The 19538-nt window shown below is 36.8% G+C and overlaps 1 protein-coding gene across 1 annotated transcript; it reads right to left on the reverse strand.

Moving 5' to 3' along the window:
• Window positions 1–13529: 13529 nt before the first annotated feature.
• On the reverse strand, window positions 13530–14474 carry LOC123781470 (olfactory receptor 4F21-like). The gene has a single exon (XM_045780959.2). The coding sequence runs from the start codon at window positions 14463–14465 to the stop codon at window positions 13530–13532; it is 936 nt and encodes a 311-aa protein (XP_045636915.2). The 5' UTR covers window positions 14466–14474.
• Window positions 14475–19538: the final 5064 nt, after the last annotated feature.

Consider the following 19538-nt stretch of genomic DNA (forward strand, 5'->3'; position numbering starts at 1 on the left):
AATTATAACTGGCTAATAATGATAGGAATGAAATATACAGGTTCACATTAAAATCAATTCAGTTTCATTGTTTGATTTTAAATTTTAGGCACTTTGGCCTATTAATTTTTTACTGAAGCATTTCTCCATTTGCTACTTTGAGGAAAGGTAAAACAAGTAAAATCCAGAAGGAATTAGAAAATATCAGGATAAGTTGGAAGTGTTTTGAGAACCAGTCTCCCCCAACCTGGACATCTGGGAGCCTCTAAGAATGTAAATAGGCAGTGCTTTTGTTAGTGTGTGAAATGCTGTTAGGAATTCAGAAGTCCCAGGGATTTGTTGGGAGAGAAAACCCATAATCTTTCCCATAAGACATTCACTGAATAACACATTCAGAACTCTAAACACTACAGATAGGTATGGAAAACCATGCTTCAGGGGAAAAGAGAGAATTTATTCTTAAAATAAGGGGAAGACATTAAAAGTGTGAGTTCAAACATCAGTTATGTGGGATGTACTCACCTTACACAGATCACCCCTCAAACTGGTTCCTTCCTTGCTTACTGAGAGGCCTTGATCTAGAGTCTACCTTATGTGAAATGAAGTCCAGTTAATTTTCTGCCGTGAGCAGTATTGTAGGATTGTGTCCTCCTCAGCGTGCCAAGTATACAGTGTGAGGAGTAGCCTCTGAGCTTGGAGGTTTTCCATCTCTGTGGTTTAAATAGAGCCAAGTATTTGGAAAGGCTTTCTCTGTCATGGTCCTGGGGATCCTTCGCTTCCAACTTTCCCTGAGGAAAAGTTGGGCATGAAGGGCATCATGCAATAATCCACCCTTTTCAAAGCTAGATCCAAGTTAGTCCAGTTAAATACGAGTAAAAATGTAAGAGAAGTAAGTTCAAATGTTTAATTACTTTGTTTATTAAGAGGCTATAACTTTCTTTTGCTCTGTATCTACCATGTCATAAAGTGAACTGAGATGTCAGTTCCAGTCCCACCAGAAGCCAGATGAGTTATGTAGATGGGCAGTCGACAACTAGCTCACCTTTGGTGTGTTGCAACTATGCTCATGATTTAAGGGCCTACTTCAACCTTGCTTTCTTGGATTTCAGAGGGATATTAGGTCTCAGCCTTCACAGTCCTTCCTTGAGCCAGGTCCTGAATATTTACAGTTTGAGTATAAACTGTATTAGAGGCATTTCTCTAAGTGATGGAAAGATAATGAAAGGCTACTTTTTAATTCATTCATTTATTAAAGAAATAATATATGCATGCAATCTAACTTAATAAGATTTCAACTATTAATAGTAGATGTATTTGGAGCAAAGAGTGAAGGCCCCCTTCATCTGTGCTCTCCCAATGTCATGCGCTCTGGGAGGTAACACCTACCGTCTTGCAGTGCATCCTTCTGTTACTGTTCCCGTCAATGATGAGGAGTGTACATATCACCGTAGACTTTTGTCTTTTATCACCCTTTTGTGTATGTTCTTAATTTTGATTTTAAATAAATTAGATGAAGGGGCGCCTGGGTGGCACAGTGGTTAAGCGCCTGCCTTCGGCTCAGGGCGTGATCTCGGCGTTATGGGATCGAGCCCCACATCAGGCTCTTCAGCTATGAGCCTGCTTCTTCCTCTCCCACTCCCCCTGCTTGTGTTCCCTCTCTCGCTGGCTGTCTCTATCTCTGTCAAATAAATAAATAAAATCTTAAAAAAATAAATAAATAAATAAATAAATTAGATGTGAAAGGCTATTAATAAAATTCCCCATTTCTTTCTTTTTCTCTTATTCCTTACTGGTCCTGCCCTTCTCTGTCCTCTTTGCTGTCTCATTTTCCCCTTTCAGAGTTTTATTCATGTCTTTCCTATCTGGATCTCAAAACATTAATTCATTTGCTCCATGAGCCATTTTGTGCTCTGAGTTCTGGAGTCCATGACCATCTCAATCTGAGAACATAAAGATTTGACACTTATTCTCTTGCTTGCGAGCTACAACACACTTTGCAGGCACCATCTGGTGCAATCATGGTAACACATAGATCCATTTACAGAGGAGAAGCAGGCAAAAAGAGGCTAAGTGACTTTCCCAAGCCTTACAGCTGTTAGTGAAAGATCAATGAGACGTACCCTCTGGGGAAGGATGCTGGTTTGGAGTGGAGTTTGAGGAAGTACATGATTGCTCTGAAACTTAAGAAGAGTGAAAACTTTGTAATGCAATAAAGTATTTCTTTCATTTCATAAATGGTTTTGCAATTTATAATTTCTGACACATACACTTTACATGTATTAAAATTAAGTCCTTTAAGTATTTACTTCTGTAGTTACACACACACATATTTAAATTTTTATTTCAATTCCAGTTAGTTAAAATACAGTGTACTATTAGTTTCAGGCATACAATAGAGTGATTCAATGCTTCCATACATTCCAGTGCTCATCACAACACATATATTCCTTAATCCCCATCACCTATTTAATTCACCCCCCACCTCCCCTCTGGTAACCATGTGTTTGCTCTCTATAGTTAAGAGTCTGTTTCTTGGTTGGCCTCTCTCTCTCTTTTTTCCCCCTGTACTTGTTTGTTTCATTTCTTAAATGCCACATATGAATGAAATCGTATGGTATTTGTCTTTCTCTGACTGACTCATTTTGCTTAGCATAAGACACTCTAGCTCCATCCATGTCCTTGCACACAGCAAGATTTCATTTTTTATGGCTGAGTAATATATACCACATCTTCTTTTTTATCCCCCTCAACTCCAGGATTAGGGCTAGGGTTAGGTTTCAGGTTAGGGTATGCGCCTGCCTGGGATCCTGCAGTTCAGAGACCTCTGGAGGAATAAAACCCCAGACTTCCACCAGAGTGTGAATAGACAGGGCAGCCACTTAGGGAGCTGAGTCAAGGAAGGCATTTGGGGCTCCAAATAGTCTTTATGTAGATATTCAATAGTTCCTTCTGTTTTTATCTCTACTTTCACACACATTTCCAGAAATATTAACAATACTGAAATGTTTGGGTACTTCTCAAGAATAACCAGGCTGCTTCTCAGCTTTCATGCATATATAATTGGGTAACCAGATCACACCAAGATACACTACAGTTTCATTTCACAGCAACTTCTCCTGTGGTCAGCCACACACCATTCCCTTGTCTCAGGAAACCACAGATCTCTTTTCTGTCCCTATGGTGTCCTTGTTTAAAGGACCATAAAAATGGAATCATATGTTACCTTTGGAGTCTGGCTTTTCTCACTCTGCACTTGAGATTCATCTATTTTGATGCATGTATTAGTTTCTTTTTATTGCTAAGTAGTATCTCATTGTATAGATGTAGTAAGTTTATTTATCTACTCCCCAGTCCAAGACACCGTGGTTATTTCCAATTTTTGGTAATTATGAATAGAGCTGTTTGAATATTCTTATACAGGTTAGTGTTGATCTTTATATTTCACTTCAGGAAATAACCAAGAGTGGGATTTTGGGTCATATGGTAGTTTACATTTAATAATGTAAGTCTTCATGAGAATTCTTTTCAAAAAGATGGAATGAATGGAGCCTATGCATATGAAAAGATATTCTATAAACATTTTTCATTAGTGTTGGTACAACTTACTTAAAAGTTTTCTCTAATTTAGTCTGCATTCACACTCATAGTATGTAAAAGGAGAAGTGTTCTGCCTTCCACAGTGGGGGCAGATGGCAAGCTTGGAAAATGAGACTGGAATTAGAAAATATAGGAATGGAAGTTTAAGTCTTCATAGTCTGTATACTCATAGCTTCAATATAATTGATGGCTCATAGTTTTTACGTTTAGGGAAGGATTATTAATCTATTATATAATGAATTTGTCACAGTGGCGGGGCAATTAGGATTAAGACAGTGGCTGGCAGAATATTTCAGACTGTTTCTACCTGCGCATCTGTTTTGCTTGTGTGGGTTAATTTAGTTGTAAATGTTAATGAAATGATACAGAGGACTAAAGAGCTAGTTAGGAACTAGTTAGTATGTCATCATGAACGTGTAAAAGTTCTTCTACGTCAGGTGATGTTGCATTTTGAAAACCTAGTTGGGATGGATGTGCCGTGGCGATCTAGAGGACTTGAATTTATAATTTAACTTAGATAAAGTTATATAATTTTTCACTAATGTCTGAGAAAGTCACAGTGGTTATGATATTGGCTTGAAGCCAGTTGGAGGAGCTTCATTCTGTCCCTTTTTATTTTAAATTTACTTAGGTAGGTTCCTCAAATTTATGAGATGGTAGTGGGCATCCATGTAGTCATTTGCAGTTAGTAGTCATTGGTTCTACTGTCAGTACTTCTCACTTGAATACAAATGCTTCTCAGATTATGAAAACTATTAATATTGCGATTAATAAGATGAACAAACCTATGGTTGACATGGTTTTCCATGTTGTATGTGTATCTGAGTAGTCAGAGTAATGTCATGGTATACCTTAAAGGTCAAGAATGTGTTGTACAAAGAAAGTTATGTTAATGCCTACAAATATAAATGTGAAATACATTTTTGCTCAGGTTAAGTGTAACCTGACAATAACGGGAATCAATGAACAAATTTTCCTATAATGGCAAAATGCTCATATTGATAAGACACAATGAAAATGTGCTACTCTATAATATATATCATGGAGAACAATGTGGAATGATAGATTTGCTAGAACATTTCCTGTTTGACCTCTTACTATAAATAAGAAAATAAAACCTAAGGGTCATAGTGTGGCTGGTGAGCATTTAATATTTTCTCCATGGAGGATTGCTAGTGGACTAAATATTTTTATTCCTGTAGGAATGATAATAATCATAAGAACTGATATAATATAGATGTATCAACATCTATAGCTGCTGTGAATATATGGTGAAGTCATACACTGAATCCTAGGAAAACAATGGATATTATAGCTCAGGACATTCTTATATATTAAGAAGTTGCTTTTTTCCCTGAATAGTATGCAACTATGTGCGAAATTATTGTGTATCCCAGTGGGATAAGAATGCAGACTTCAGGCTAACCAAGAAATCAGAACAAGTGGTTATATAAAATTGGATGCCATCCTGTGAGATTGAAGAAAACAGTGTTTAGGTTGTGGTCTATTAATAATATAATAATTCTGGCTGCTAAAAGTGTGAATGATAGTAGTGAAAGCATAGCTGTAATTAGGACTGGTCAAACAAATAGTGCTGTTTGATATTCAGATATGGCTGGTAGTTTCATATTAGTAATTACAGTAATAAAATTAATGGCACCTACCATTGAGGATATGCCTGCTCAATGTAGGGAAAAACGATTAGGTGAACAGAAGCTCCAGCATGGTCTAGATTGCTGTGTAGAGGTGGGTATGCTGTTGAACCCATTCCAGCACCTGCTTCAACTATTGATGATTTTAGCAAAAGTAACAGTGATGGTGGGAGTTGTCAGAAACATAGGTTATGTATATTTTTTAAGCAGGTTCAATGCCTGGTGGAGAGCCTAACACAGGGCTCAAACTCATGACCATTCATTTATCGGAATATTATACAATCATGAAAAACCATTTTGAAGAATATTTAATGATGTGTGAACATTAAAGGGATACAAATTTCTATATAATACAAGCTGTTTTATGTAAGTAAAATATGTGTGTATATAATGAAAAAGCAACGTTTTCAGTGGTTCCTTCTGGAAAAAAAAGAAAAAGAAAAAGAAACGTATGTTACTATTCAAAGGAATGCTATGTTAGGTGCTCCAGTTATTAATGGGATTAGCCAGTTTCTGAATCTTCCAGTTATGATAGGTGTAAATGAAAGACAATTATTACAAATGTATGGGTGATTACAACTACATTATAGATTTGGTCATCACCTAATAAACCTCCCAGCTGACCTGGTTCAGCTCCGATTAAAAGGCTTAAGGCAGTACCTTATGTATTCCAGGTTAGCACCAAAGAGTAGATATAAAGTATGGTTTGTTGAGAATAGTCAGTAGTTTTTGAGCATAGGTAAAATGGCTGAGCAAGCATTAGCCTGTAAATTTAAAGAGAGAGGTTGGTTGGGTCCTCTTTTTGCCAAGCCCAAGCCCTGTGATGAATAACATATTGAATTGTAAATTCAAAGAAACAGCTTCAGTTCTGCTGGGGCTTCTCATGCCTTTTTCCTTAAGTGGCAGGAAAAGCAGATTGAAGCCTGTTACCCGGGATATTTAGCTGTTAGCTCAGATTTTGTGGGGTGAAAGCCCACCAATCTGGTAAGGATTTAGTTTAAATGAAAGCATTTGATTTGCATTTGGTTGTTATAGCATAAAGTCTTATCATCTTTATTTTTTTCAAGAATTAAGTGAATTACACTTGCTTGGGGCTTGGAAGCCTCTTTGTCTATACTAAGCTCCTAAATTCCTAGTCCAGTACTGATAATATTGGTGTTAAGAGGAGAAGTAATGACACTACCATTAGTGGTGATATAAGGGTTGGTTGTTTCATGTTTTCAAGTTGTCATTTTATTTTTATGTTGTTTGTTCATGGGAATATAGTTAACGATGTGGAGTAAGTTAATCGTATGTAGGAATATAGATTGAGTAGTGCTCTAATTGCTGTTAATGATGGCAAATGATGTCATATTTTTATTTCTTGAATATTCATTTGGGTGAGAATCCTGAGTGGTGGGTGTTGATTCAATGGCTTGTGGTAAAAAAAAAACATTGGTGGGGGGCGCCTTGGGTGGCGCAGTCGTTGGGCGTCTGCCTTCGGCTCAGGGCGTGATCCCAGCGTTCTGAGATCGAGCCCCACATCGGGCCCCTCTGCTGGGAGCCTGCTTCTTCCTCTCCCACTCCCCCTGCTTGTGTTCCCTCTCTTGCTGGCTGTCTCTGTCAAATAAATAAAATAAAAATCTTAAAAAAAAAAACAAACAAACAAAAAAAAAAACATTGGTGGATGCTTCCATGGCTTGTGAATTAAATTTTTTAAATTAAATCTGGAAAAATAGCTACTATATTTATTTCATAGCCATTTCAGATTATTTGTCACCATGAGCTCATTATTACAATTACGGTTCCTACAATGATCGTTAGTAAGATGATAGTGAGACTTGGAGATATTTAGTATGAGAAGGATATAAATCATCCTTTTGGGTATGGGCTTGATAGTTTATTCAGGTGACCTTAACAATATAATATAGTGTAATGGTAGCATGAAGATTTTGGTTTCTTAGGAGTAGGTTTAATTCCTATAATCTAGAAATAAAAGGATTTAAGCTCTATTATTTACTCTATCGAACTAATTCTCTTAATGTTTATGCTAGAATGCTTGATATATTAATGAGCATTGCTGCATGCTATATAGGCAAAGGGGTAGTCTTCATGGTAGAAAGCTTTTCATAAGAGATGCATGAGTTGATCATATTGGACTCATGGGTAGGATGCTTGGGTTCATAAAAAAGAGATAGTTAGGAAAAGGGGTTTGATAATAAAGTTAATTGTATACAATCTGGTATGTAGGGGTTGTGGAATGCTCCTAAAAACAGAACTGTTGTAAAAATATTTATTATAACAGCATTTTCTACTAGGAAGAACAGGGCAAGTGGACCTGCTACATAGTCAGTGTTGAAACCAGAAATGAGTTCTGATTCTCCCTCTGTCGGTCCAGTGGAGCTCGGTTGGTCTCTGCTAGGGCTGGGATAAGTCATGTTACAGCTAGTCATCAAGATGGAAAAATTAGTCACGGATATTCTTGAGAATAGTGCGGAGAGTGTAAATAATCTGTATAGCAACAGGACTGGTAGGAGGATAACTGCTGATGTCAATTTGCATGAAACTTTTGTGCCACTGCTGGTAGGGCTCCCATGAATGGGAATTTTGGATTTGCAGCTCGGCCTGATCCTGATCAGGGGATGGAATAAATAGCTAAGCTAGGTATGACTAATACAAACAGTTTAAGTTTGTATAAATTAATTAATTATTATTAAGTTTATATTAATTAATGGATACAGTATGGGGAGTGGAATTCATATTCTTAGGGCTAAAGTGTGGGGTAGGGTTGGTGCAACAATAAATATGGATATTGATGATATGAGTGATTGTAATGGTTCTGTAAGGAATAGCTTGAGAGCATCAGTGATAGATTGTAGTAGGCCATGGAGGCCAACTGATGTTTGGTCCTTTATGAAGTTGTGTCTAGGCTAATTGTTTTCACTGGATCAGTGTGAGGAATGTTACAGCCAAATAGCATAGGCATAATCAATGACAGAATATTAATTCTGAGCATGCTGTTAGGAAGAGGAATTGAACCTCTGGCAATAAAGGTTTAAGTTGTAGGCAGTTCCTGGGCTCTGCCACCCTAACAAGCCCGGTTCTTTGGCAGGGTTAGGTATAAATTAATCAGATTAATACTATCTCATCTATTAGTATGAAGGCAATTTTGTAAAGTAGTCCTTATTTCTCTTATCCTTTCCTACTGGGAGAAATGTGGAACAGATAAAACTGACCTAGGTCACCCAGATCTAAAACCAGATTACACAGGACTTTAATAGTTGAACAAACAAATCATTACTAGTAGTTACACTATTGGGATATCCTGACCTAACATTGAGGTCATAAACCCTATGGACTATATAGAATAGGATAGTGCTGTTATCCCTAGGGTAACTTATTCTGTTGATCCATATTTTGGATCAATAAGTGATAAAACATTTTGACTGGTTGATCTAGATTTTAATTACTTGGAGGCTATTTTGTTATCTGAATTTACCTCAAACAAAACTGTTAGTCCGCTTAAAGTTTCTTTATCCTTTAAATTTGGCTAAATTTTTTGTTCTTTTTTGGACTGATTGATTAAAGCTCCATAGGTTCTTCTCATCTTATTATGTCCTTCCTGACTCTTCATGATTAAGAGACAGGAAAACCCTTTTGTGGCCATTCGTACAAGTCCTTATTTTAGGAACAAATGATTCTGTTGCCTTTGCAGAGTCAGGATACCATGGCCATTAAATGGATATCCCTGGTTAGGCAGTGCCTCTAATACTAGAAGTGCTAAAGGTGATGTTTTTGGTAAACAGGTGAGGTTTATGTTCGCTGAGTTCCTTTTACTTTTAAAATCTTTCCTTAAATGCATACCTGTGTTTGGTTAACAATTAATTTAATAAGTAAGGAATTATGTAAAATTTATTTTATTGTCAACTATCAGTGATTATCTATACTGATATAAGCTTATGCAAGGAGAAATAATTCTTGTTACTCAGATGAACAGTATACCTTCTATTAATGAATAGATTAATCTAGTATTAGGTTAGCAGTTGGTCTTTAGTGTTGGAATTTAGATGAATATATGGTTGAGCTTGAATACTTCAGTTGGTGGCTACTTCTAGGCCAACTATGGTGTTGTTTATACTTACACTCCAAAGAAGATTGTATCCTGTATCTAAAGGCTGTACCTTAGGTTCGTATCTAAATTTATGTTGAAATTATTATTTTTTAGGGTAAGTTTAAAGTTGAAGTAAAATTCTGTTCTGGATAACTATCAGATAGTCTCTTCTGGATAGCTATCACCAGGCTTGACAGGCTTTTCACCTCTTCCTATAAACTGTTTGTAGGTAGCTCACCTGGTTTCAGGGCAGTTAAGTTCTCTTTAATTGTTCTAGGCAAATCTTTATGCAAAACTAAAAGATGGTAAACTTTGCTATTTAGTGCTTTTAATATTTCTTTTATCATTCTCTTATAGTACTTTTTCTATAGCACCGATTAAAATTTTCATCTCTTCTGCTTTTAATTTTCAATAAGTGTTTTGTTTAATTCATTTGTAATCATTGAGTTTGGTGGGGCACCAGGGTGGCTCAGTCCGTTAAGTGTCTGCGTTCGGCTCAGGTCATGACCCCAGGGTCATGGGATTGAGCCCCACATAGGTCTCCCTGCTCAGCGGGAGTTAGCTTCTCCCCCTTCTTCTGCCTCCTCCAGCCCTCCCCTGCCCCCATGCTCTCAGTCAAGAGAGCTGTCTCTCAGAAAAATCAGATCTTTTTAAAAATTTGAGTCTGGTAAGTTTGGGCTAGCTTTCGTTCAAGTGCTCATAATAAATGAGATCTCCTGGGTGTAAACTAGGTGTTTTATTTAAGGTACACTTTGATCTGTCCAAACACACTTTCCAGGACATTTTAATGTTTTCATATTTGTGCTTACTATAATTCCTTTCTAGGGTTTGTTGAAGGTGGTGGTATATAGACTATATTCGCAAGAGTTGGTAAGGTTTGTTGGGTTTTACCAATTATGGAACAGGCTCCTGTGAAGAGATATAAGCTTGCCCAGTCCTTTGAGTTTCAGGCTGTTGCTGGTAGTACTCTGATGAATTATTTTGTCATAATAATTATTTGAGTTTGGGGCTAAGCATAAGGGGTATCTATTCTCAGTTTGGATCTTAGCTATCATGTAGTCAGGAATATTAAAGTAACTTTTGTAGGTTATTTCTGTTTTAGTTGTAGCCCTTTGCAGGCTAATTAAAATTTAACTTTATTGTAAAAAATACCTTTAACACGATTTATGCCAAAATTTTATCACTTTGGGTTAACTGTATGGCCACAATGGCTTGGGCAAAATTTACCAATCCTAATTAACATAACTGTCAAACTTGTATTTATGGCTTAATTTTTATCACTGCCGTTTCCTGTGGGTGTGTGGTAAAGCAAGGCATTGGGAGCTACTTTTAGTGTACTTGATTGTCAGCACACAAAAAGGCAGTTGGAAGGATCTAATTTTCTCTAGGAAACTCAAAAGGATTTATTGACCGTTTTCATAGAGCACAGCCTATCGGGACACCTCAGGTGAAAGAGACCCAGAGTGCTACAGATGACACCAAAGTCCATGCCTGGTTTCTCCCCTTACCGCTTTCCTTGAAAGGTGTTAAAACTGTTTTATGTTGATTTACAAATCACAGAGTATTGATAATATTGTAAAATTAATTTATGTTACTAGCCAGATAAAGAATACTGTAGTAATACATTTTAGAAATACAAGATGTTTAAGGTTGAAGAAGTAGATCTTTAGGTTCCAAGAGTTAATATTTTTATCTTCAAATATTCAAGACAGAACTCTCTTAAAAGAGGGGGTGAATATATGCAGAGATCAAAAGGAAAGATCAGGAAAAGAGAACCTGAGTACACTTCACATGCTGGGAGCTTCCATTCACATTGTAATATCTAATCTTTATTATAAGCCATGAAATGGATTTTACATTGAAATATATCTCAGCATATCTTGCAAGAAGCCACAAAATTGGAAAGAAGCATGACTTGGGTACACATATTAGGTCCTCTGACTCCTACTTCTAACGTGCCATTCTGATTCTGTTAAGTTCTAAAAGCTTCCTCCTTTTCCATGGAAAATAACTGGTTTTCATAGCATTCTGAGAGGCTTCCCTCCATATAATTCATTCAGATTCTTCCTGACATAAACTATTAGTGAACAACACTATTAGCAGCCAATTTTTTGTTTGGACATTTCTGGTAACTGACATTATAAATCTCTGTCTAAGACCATCTCTTCATACAGGACAATTGTGAATCATGAAGTGAGAACAGTCCTTCCTGAATGTCAATAGGTAGGGAGCTCTAAGACTGTACAGGAGGCATCCGTTTTGGTGCGGGAAAGTTTTTGCTCTAGAGTCCAGACATTCCAGGAATTACCTGAGAAGAAACCCTTGATATTTCCAGAAACTTTGTAAAACTTCCAGAAACAGGGGTGCCTGGGTAGCTCAGTCAGTTAAGCTTCTGCCTTCGGCTCATGTCATGATCCCAGGGTCCTGGGATCAAGTCCCACATCAGGCTCCCTGCTCAGTGGAGAACCTGCTTCTCCCTCTCCTGCTTCCCCTGCTTGTGCTCTCTCTGTGTCTGCCTAATAATTAAATAAAATTTTAAAAAATTTTTTAAAAAACTTCCAGAAACATCCAATTTGATATATATGGAAAGTTGGTTTTGAAATACTGTGACATTTGGTTGAAATGTGAGGGAGGAAGAGAAGTAAGAGAGAAGCTAAGAGTTTATTATAGAGTATAAGATGTATTACATTAGGAGACATCATTATCTAGGATCAGAGTTTTCTTTGTGGAAAAAAAGCTGTGTCCTAAATCTATTAAGGGCCTAAATACAGTCAGAACATGATAAAACAATACATTTTGTTTGGACAAGTTTTATCAGATAACAAGTGTTATCCTCAGGAACGGATGTGCTTATTTTGCATAAAGTAATGTCTTGAATGGGAAACATTAGAGCTCTGTGTTGTGGATAGAGAAAGGCTTATAGACAGGTTATCCATGCTGTGTCTCTTGGGACCTCTTGGTAAGTTCCCCTAAATTGAGACATCATTAGTTAGTTTGCCTTTTCTGAAATTCAGAGCCAAAAACCAAAGTGAATTTTATTATAACAGTTCTAGAGTTGGATGTAAAATATCTTTCAGTTCATTTGAATTTTTTGTAGGTGTGAGAAAAATCTAACTTTATTTTCACCTACATCTACAGTTTTTGGATCGGAACCAAGATTTCACTTTGTGTTTTTTGAGGAGGTCAGAAGGCTTTTGTGGGTAGCCTGTGATGGCCAGTTGTGGGATGTGATCCCACAGGCTGGTCATGACTTGCAGAACCATGCTCATGGCTGAGTGGCCTATTTTGAACTGCTGGTTTTATGAGACTTGTGGAAAGCAGAGAAATATTTTATATCACAGAATTCTCTGTGCTCAATTACCAGTTTGGGGTGCATTGGAGTAAAATGTTTAAGTAGTACTTCTTTAAGTTACAAAGCAATATTGGGAGGCTGCTTTTAAGTTTACTTTTATTGCAGATGGTTCTTTACTGTCAGCACCAGAAAGTCTGTCTCACTGCCTGTCTCTGGCTTCTCGACATCGATACACAATATTGGCTGTGGGAAAGGCCAGGCATGCTAAGGAGTTAATGAACCCTCTACAGATGAAGAAACGCTTCAAATACCTTGCCCTTCAGTGGGGATAATTCTAAATCACAGAATCTATACAGTCTCCTGGAGGACTACGGTTTGCTTACATTCCACTTATGTTACCAACATAATCATCTTTCCTTTCTCAACACCACTTCCCTGTTCCCTTACTGGTGCATCCAAAAATCAGCTTCCAAATCAACTACAGGCAATACAGTGTAGTCTTTGGATCTTCTAAGGGAAACTAACCTAAGTAACTAAGTAGAGCTACTACTCCTACATATATAACCATTCAATGTGATAGTTCCGGACTTTCCCAAGCAGGGTTGTACTGATGGGAAGCAGAAGGGATTTTCTTACGTTCTTACTTATTGTCAAAATGACCACAATTTCAATTATAAAATATTATTTAGCAAATATTACTGCTGTCCGCTGAAATAATAAAATAATACCATTACACGGTAGATTCACATCTCCCATGGTAGCCAAGGTCATGAATAAATGCTGTACAGAAGCAGTAGAATTTTGTTCCATGAGGTAGATAATATGTCCAGTTCTGTCTATTTTAAATGTCAGCTGCCTGAGTAGAGGTGTCCAAAGAGTAGATGGATGTATGGTTTTAGAGCTTCAAAGATACAGCCAGTTAGCAAAGTCTGGCATAATGTCCCTGTTTGCTCAGTCTTTTTATGGCTACCTTTATGTCTTTATTTCTTAATGTATATATGATGGGATTTAAAATGGGGGTGATAGCAAAGTCAGCAATGAACAGGTATTTATCAGTTGATGATGTGGGGAAAGGCCAGACATAGAGAAACATGCATGGAGTGAAAAAAAGAACCACCACAGTGATGTGAGCTGACAGAGTGACAAATGCTTTGGATAAGTCTCTGGAAGAACGTTTCCAGACCGTGACCAAAATGAAGATGTAGGAAAGGATCAGCAGGAAGAAGGTGCCCATAGTCATGAAGCCACTGTTGGCAGCAATAATAAACTCAAACTTATCTCCATCTGTGCACGCAAGTTTTATGATCCTGGGAAAGTCACAGTAAAAGCTGTCTACTTCATTAGGACCACAAAAGGGCAAGTTTATAATGAAAGCAAACTGAGACATAGCATGGATCACCCCAGTTACCCAGCCAGCAATTACAAATGAAACACAGATTTTAGGGTTCATGATATTCAGGTAGTGGAGGGGCTTACAGATTGCTGTGTACCTGTCAAATGCCATGGCAATGAGTAACACCATCTCCACTCCTCCCATGATGTGGATGAAGCATATCTGTGTCATGCAGCTTTGGAAAGAAATGAGCTTGTATTCATTTAAAAGGTCCCTGATCATCTTTGGGACTGTGGTAGAGGCAAACCCCATGTCAATGAGTGACAGGTTGGCTAGCAGGAAGTACATAGGAGAATGTAGGTGAGAATCAAAAAGTACCAAAAAGAAAATGAAGAGATTTCCCAGGATGATCCCTAAATAGATCCAGGAAAATATCAACATGAGAAAAACTTTAGTTTCCCAAGAACTAGGGAGTCCCAGAAACACAAACTCAGAAACCACAGAATTATTTAGTCCATCCATTGACTTGGTTGGAAGAGCTGATTTTCCAAATCACCTGAGGATAGAAAATGATTAAAAAGACACAGTCAGTGGCACAAATGTAAGTTTCCTATTTCTTGCTAGTTTGCTCTTTGGGGTACATCTCCTAAATTAGAAATATTTAATTGGATAAGAAAAAAATTAAGGATATGGAAACATTATGGTGATCAAGAAAATGATTACATAAAAAGAGAAGAAAATTTCTAATATTTTAGATGGAGACAAATGGTGTTACTTCCCTTCTATTCCATTTTCAGTTCTTTTTATTTTGCCTCTCAAGGATTTCTAGACATTTCCTCTGACCACTTACTAGGTGTTCTGTCACCTGAACAATCTCAGCTATTACTGTCAATTTTCACAATAATATTCTCACACTAATTTGCTGATTCTCCTTACCTAAATTTATTTCAGTTGTCACATAGAGATCTTTGGCCAAAACAGTTTAATGCCTTTCACCTTGTTTCACCTTGTATATGTGTTGTTTTTTTTTAATCTTGTATAATTTACCATGGAAGTCAAGTGCTCAGATTGTGATTATTCATAATTTTGATTCATAACTATTGTCATGGTACGTGCCTCTATATTCAGTTAAACTGTTAGATACAGAGACTGAATACTTGTAAGTAAAATTGTTAATTGAACAATTATAAGATTAATAGATTGCATTTATGTAAAACTTTGTACAAAGCACATTATCTCATTTAAACTCACAGAATTCTGTAAGAAATGCTTTTTTTACATTCATTTTGCTAATGAAGAAACTGAGCCTTAGAGGGATCAAGTGTCAGACCCAGGACTTATATCCAGAGCTCTAGGACACCATAATGCATGCTTCTAACCATGGCACTGTGCTCTTCAAGGCTGGAACCTTCCAGTATATGCTGGATCTTCCCTAAGGATCCATCAGTTAAACTTTTTCTACTTTTTGCTTCCTTTTACCTATTTACATAGTTAAGTTCTTTTTTTTTCAAAGATTTTATTTATTTATTTGAGACAGAGAGCATGCCTGAGTGTGGGGGGAGGGGCAAAAGGAGAAGGGCAAGTTGACTCCCTGCTGAGCAAGGAGCCTGAGGTTTGGCTCAATTCTAGGACCATGAGATCATGCGTGACTGGAGCAAAAGGCAGACACTTAACCGACTGAGCCACCCAGGTGCACCTACCTAGTTAAATTATGTTTAAAAAATCAAATCTCTAAATCTTGTGTGTGCTGATTTTCTTTCTCTCCCTAATTCCTCATTGGCAGTCCTCACTCTTTGTTCTCTAATAGGCCAAGAGAATTCAGTTTCCAAAATTCCTTATTCATAGAAAGATACTCTGGATTCCAAACACATCATACAATAATCAGTTTTTCATCATCATTTTCCTTGATCTCTCTGCAGGATTTGATGCTGTTTATCATGCCCCTAATTCTGTAACTCACTCTGCCCTTGGCTCCTTGGATTTATAAAGCCAGTCGTCTTCTCACTGCTTGCCAATAGAAATTCCATTTGTTCTAGTGGTTGGCTGAAATCTCTAGATTTGAGAAGACAGTAGATCTCTTCCAAGTTGAGAGCATGATATATGATTTTTCTAAACCAGTTACTATAATCCCATTTTCCCTGGCCATGAACTAATCTAAGATAGGATATGTGACAAAGAAATGTTCAATGAGATGTAAACCAATGTTGTCTGGAGAGCTTTCCTTCCAAATGAAAAGACAAAGCTTCATGTAAAGAAGCTTATTTTCATGATCTCTTTTTTTTTTTTTTTTGCATTTAATAAAAACGATATGCTTAAAGGTGCAGGAACAGCAAAGTCGTAAAGCCCATATAATACAAATGATACAGTAAAAATTTAGAGAGGACCCAGAAACCCAAAGGCATGTTGAATCACTTCATTAAAGCCTGCAATAGCCTCCCTTCAGATTTATTCTTGTAACGTGAGAAAAATAAACTGGAACTTCTTTAATCAACTATAAGCAGATTTTATGTTAATTGGTTGAATGCATTCAGACCATTTTTATGATAGCCCTTTCCTAGTTATTCTTCTGCCTTTCTGACTTCTCTGTACCTTTTACTAACACAGCAATCATTTTTCCTCTGCTCAACCTTAGTTTCTGGTGTGACTCAGAATCTGTGATAAGTATTTGCTCTTTTTTTTTTCTTAAGGTATGTTGGAAACATCTCTCCTAACCAGTCACTCAGCAAAGTCTTATATGCCAGTTTACCTTGGTCTGATGACAGAAAGGATTTAAAAATACGAATCTTACATTATATACCTCCACTTGTATCTTTTTAAAACCCTTGTGAGGATTCTTGTTGCCCAGAGGGGAAAAGTTTTATTCAATATCAGTTTACTCACTTTAACTAGTACCTACATTTTGAATTCTGAATCTGCAGCTTTATCCCTTGCTCCAGAGTAATATATCCAAAGCAGTATGAGGTATATACAAATGGAAGTTCCACCTCCATCTTTGAGTTAATATGTCAAAACCAAATTTATAATATTTTAATTTACTGCAATGCTTTAATAAATGTCATTACCGTTCTCCCCTGTACCCAGTACAGACACCTGGGTAGTGTTCTGTCCTTAGCATTTCCAGTGCCAGTTGCACAACTTTTACTCTCAAGTATTTTTCATTTCAATTCCTTCCTCATTTCTATTGTCATATTGTCTTCTCCGTCTGGCCTACATAGTTCTCATTTGGAAGTCAAACAAATGTGTAATATATGCACACATTTGAAAAAACAAACTTTTTTGAAACATTTGAAACGCAGATTAAAATAGGAAATGAATCCATGCAAATAGAGAAAAAAGACACGAAGTTGTAAAAATATCCGTTCTGCCTGAACCATCTTGAGCAATAACTGCGGTGCCCATTAAAAGCCCAGCGGAAGTGTTTTGGAGCATTGCGGAGATATCTAAACGTCCATTTCAAAGCCCAGGGATATTTTGAAAAAGAAATGAAGTGGGTGCCAGTTGGAGAAAAGAGAATACTTTCTGTAAAAGATATTGGGATATGTCATAAACCCGTGCTAATTAAGCAATGATCAATTTGACTGAAGTGGAACGGACAAATAGAACAAAATGCAGTTAAGAATGTGATACAATTTAGGGAACTTAGTATATGATAAAGAGGGCAATACAATTAAATCCAATAATGGAGGGCTATGTACTAAATTCAGAGCATTCAGTGGTTATCAAACGTGTAGCTCAACACTGGAAACATAAACTTCTAAGTATCTTACTATACATCTCACAGCAAAGTATATTCTAGATGATTAGAAGGCTAAATGTAAAAATAAAATTGTAAAGTTTTAATAAATTGAATTATGAATTACCTTCTAAAGCTAAAGATTGAAGAGGACTTTCTACATTTACCTCAAGTTCAGAAAGCAGATTCCATTTTAATGTTTTCTCCTCAAAGGAATGAATAAGCCTGTTGCTGCTGTAGAACGGGGGTAGCAGTGCTTCTCGTTCTCAGCTGAAGGGAAATGTGAAGTGTACAGTCATTCCAGAAGGCAGTTGAGTCATAAAAGTAAAAAATATTTTAACTGTAACTCAGTCATCCTAGGTCTTCGAATTAATTGAAAGAAAATAGACAAATACAGAAAACGTATAATGTTATTTTACTTTAACATTTCTTATAATATGAAATGTTTAATGATAAGGGGCTGATTATGTGGATATATTCAGTTTTTAAAAGGTCATTAAGTCTACATTAATGAGCATGGAAAGATATCGATAAGTCCAGAAAAGTGTAGTAAAAAAATATTTTTACTGGGGGAGGGCAGTACAAATGACATTTGCATGAGTAGATGTTTAGAATTTCCCCAAATTTCTACAGGTGGTGGGGTGAAAAACATTTTTTAATATGAATGTAATTGACATACAGTGTTACATTGATTTCAGGTGCACAGCATTGTGATTCAATATCATTATATGTTATGTTATGTTCACCAAAAGTGAAGCTATCGTCTGTTGTCATACAGGTGGTAGGATTTTAAATAATCTTATGCTTGTTCCTTTATCCCCAACTTTATTTGCTCTACTTTTAGAAGTCATATTGATTTTTTAAATTTGGAAACAAATGTGTCAAAATAAATTGAGGGGATGGAAACCCTGATATAGGAGCCATTTCCAATACACAGTAAAACACAGCGCTTAAGGGCACAGACACAAGGACCAAACTGTTTCCATCCCCAGATCCCCCGTTTACCTGCTGTGTGTTCTCTGTGAGTTTCTCAGCTGCCAGATGTGTTCGGTTCTTCATCTGTTAAAGGCAGATAAATAGTCTCTTTCTCCTATAGGTGTTTTGAGGACGAAATGAGTTGAAACAAGAAAACAACAGAAGGTGTTTGGACATACACTAAGTGCTAAATAAGCTCTTATTATCTATTACAATAACTTTGACGATTTTCAGGAAACAGACCTAGAGTTTTCAGACTGGTAACAGTGGTTGAATAAATCTGGCAGACAGAAAGCTAGCATGCTTTTTTCATGTTGTTTCAGTGGGAATAGAAGAGCAAAGACATAGATACTGCTTTTTGTTTTTCTGATCTCAATATTCAGAGAAAAGGAGATGGGAGACCCAATATACTTCACATACTATTTTCAAAAGGTACTAGAGCTTTGAGGAATATTTTATGTTCATCTATCATACAGTTTTAAGTCTGAGAATAAGATCAGAAGGATGTAAAACAACGTGAATGAAAATCATTCAAATAAAGTGAGTTAACAAAGGAAAAGGGTGACTGGAAGAGAAGTAGATGGGGGGAACATAAAAAAGGAGATGATTATGGAACCAGATGCTGGAGAATTAAAGATGGGGTTTCCACCTTCCTGCACAGGGTCTGGTTTTCACCCTCAGCAGCTTCAAGGGATTGAGAACCACAGAGAGATTCGCTCTCTTTTAGATTCATTGTTATTGATTAATACATATAGTTATAAATAGTTCTTACCATTAGGTATGGTATTACAGGAGTAGGTATTAATAACTAATATCTATTCCATTATTGGCTGTCTATAGACATTAGGAGTTTTATGAACATTGGCTTTTTTCCCAAGGGTCAAGTT

The sequence above is a fragment of the Ursus americanus genome, chromosome 34 (assembly GCF_024610735.1).
Source record: "Ursus americanus isolate L20-20 chromosome 34, mUrsAme1.1.p, whole genome shotgun sequence".
Taxonomy (NCBI): domain Eukaryota; kingdom Metazoa; phylum Chordata; class Mammalia; order Carnivora; family Ursidae; genus Ursus; species Ursus americanus.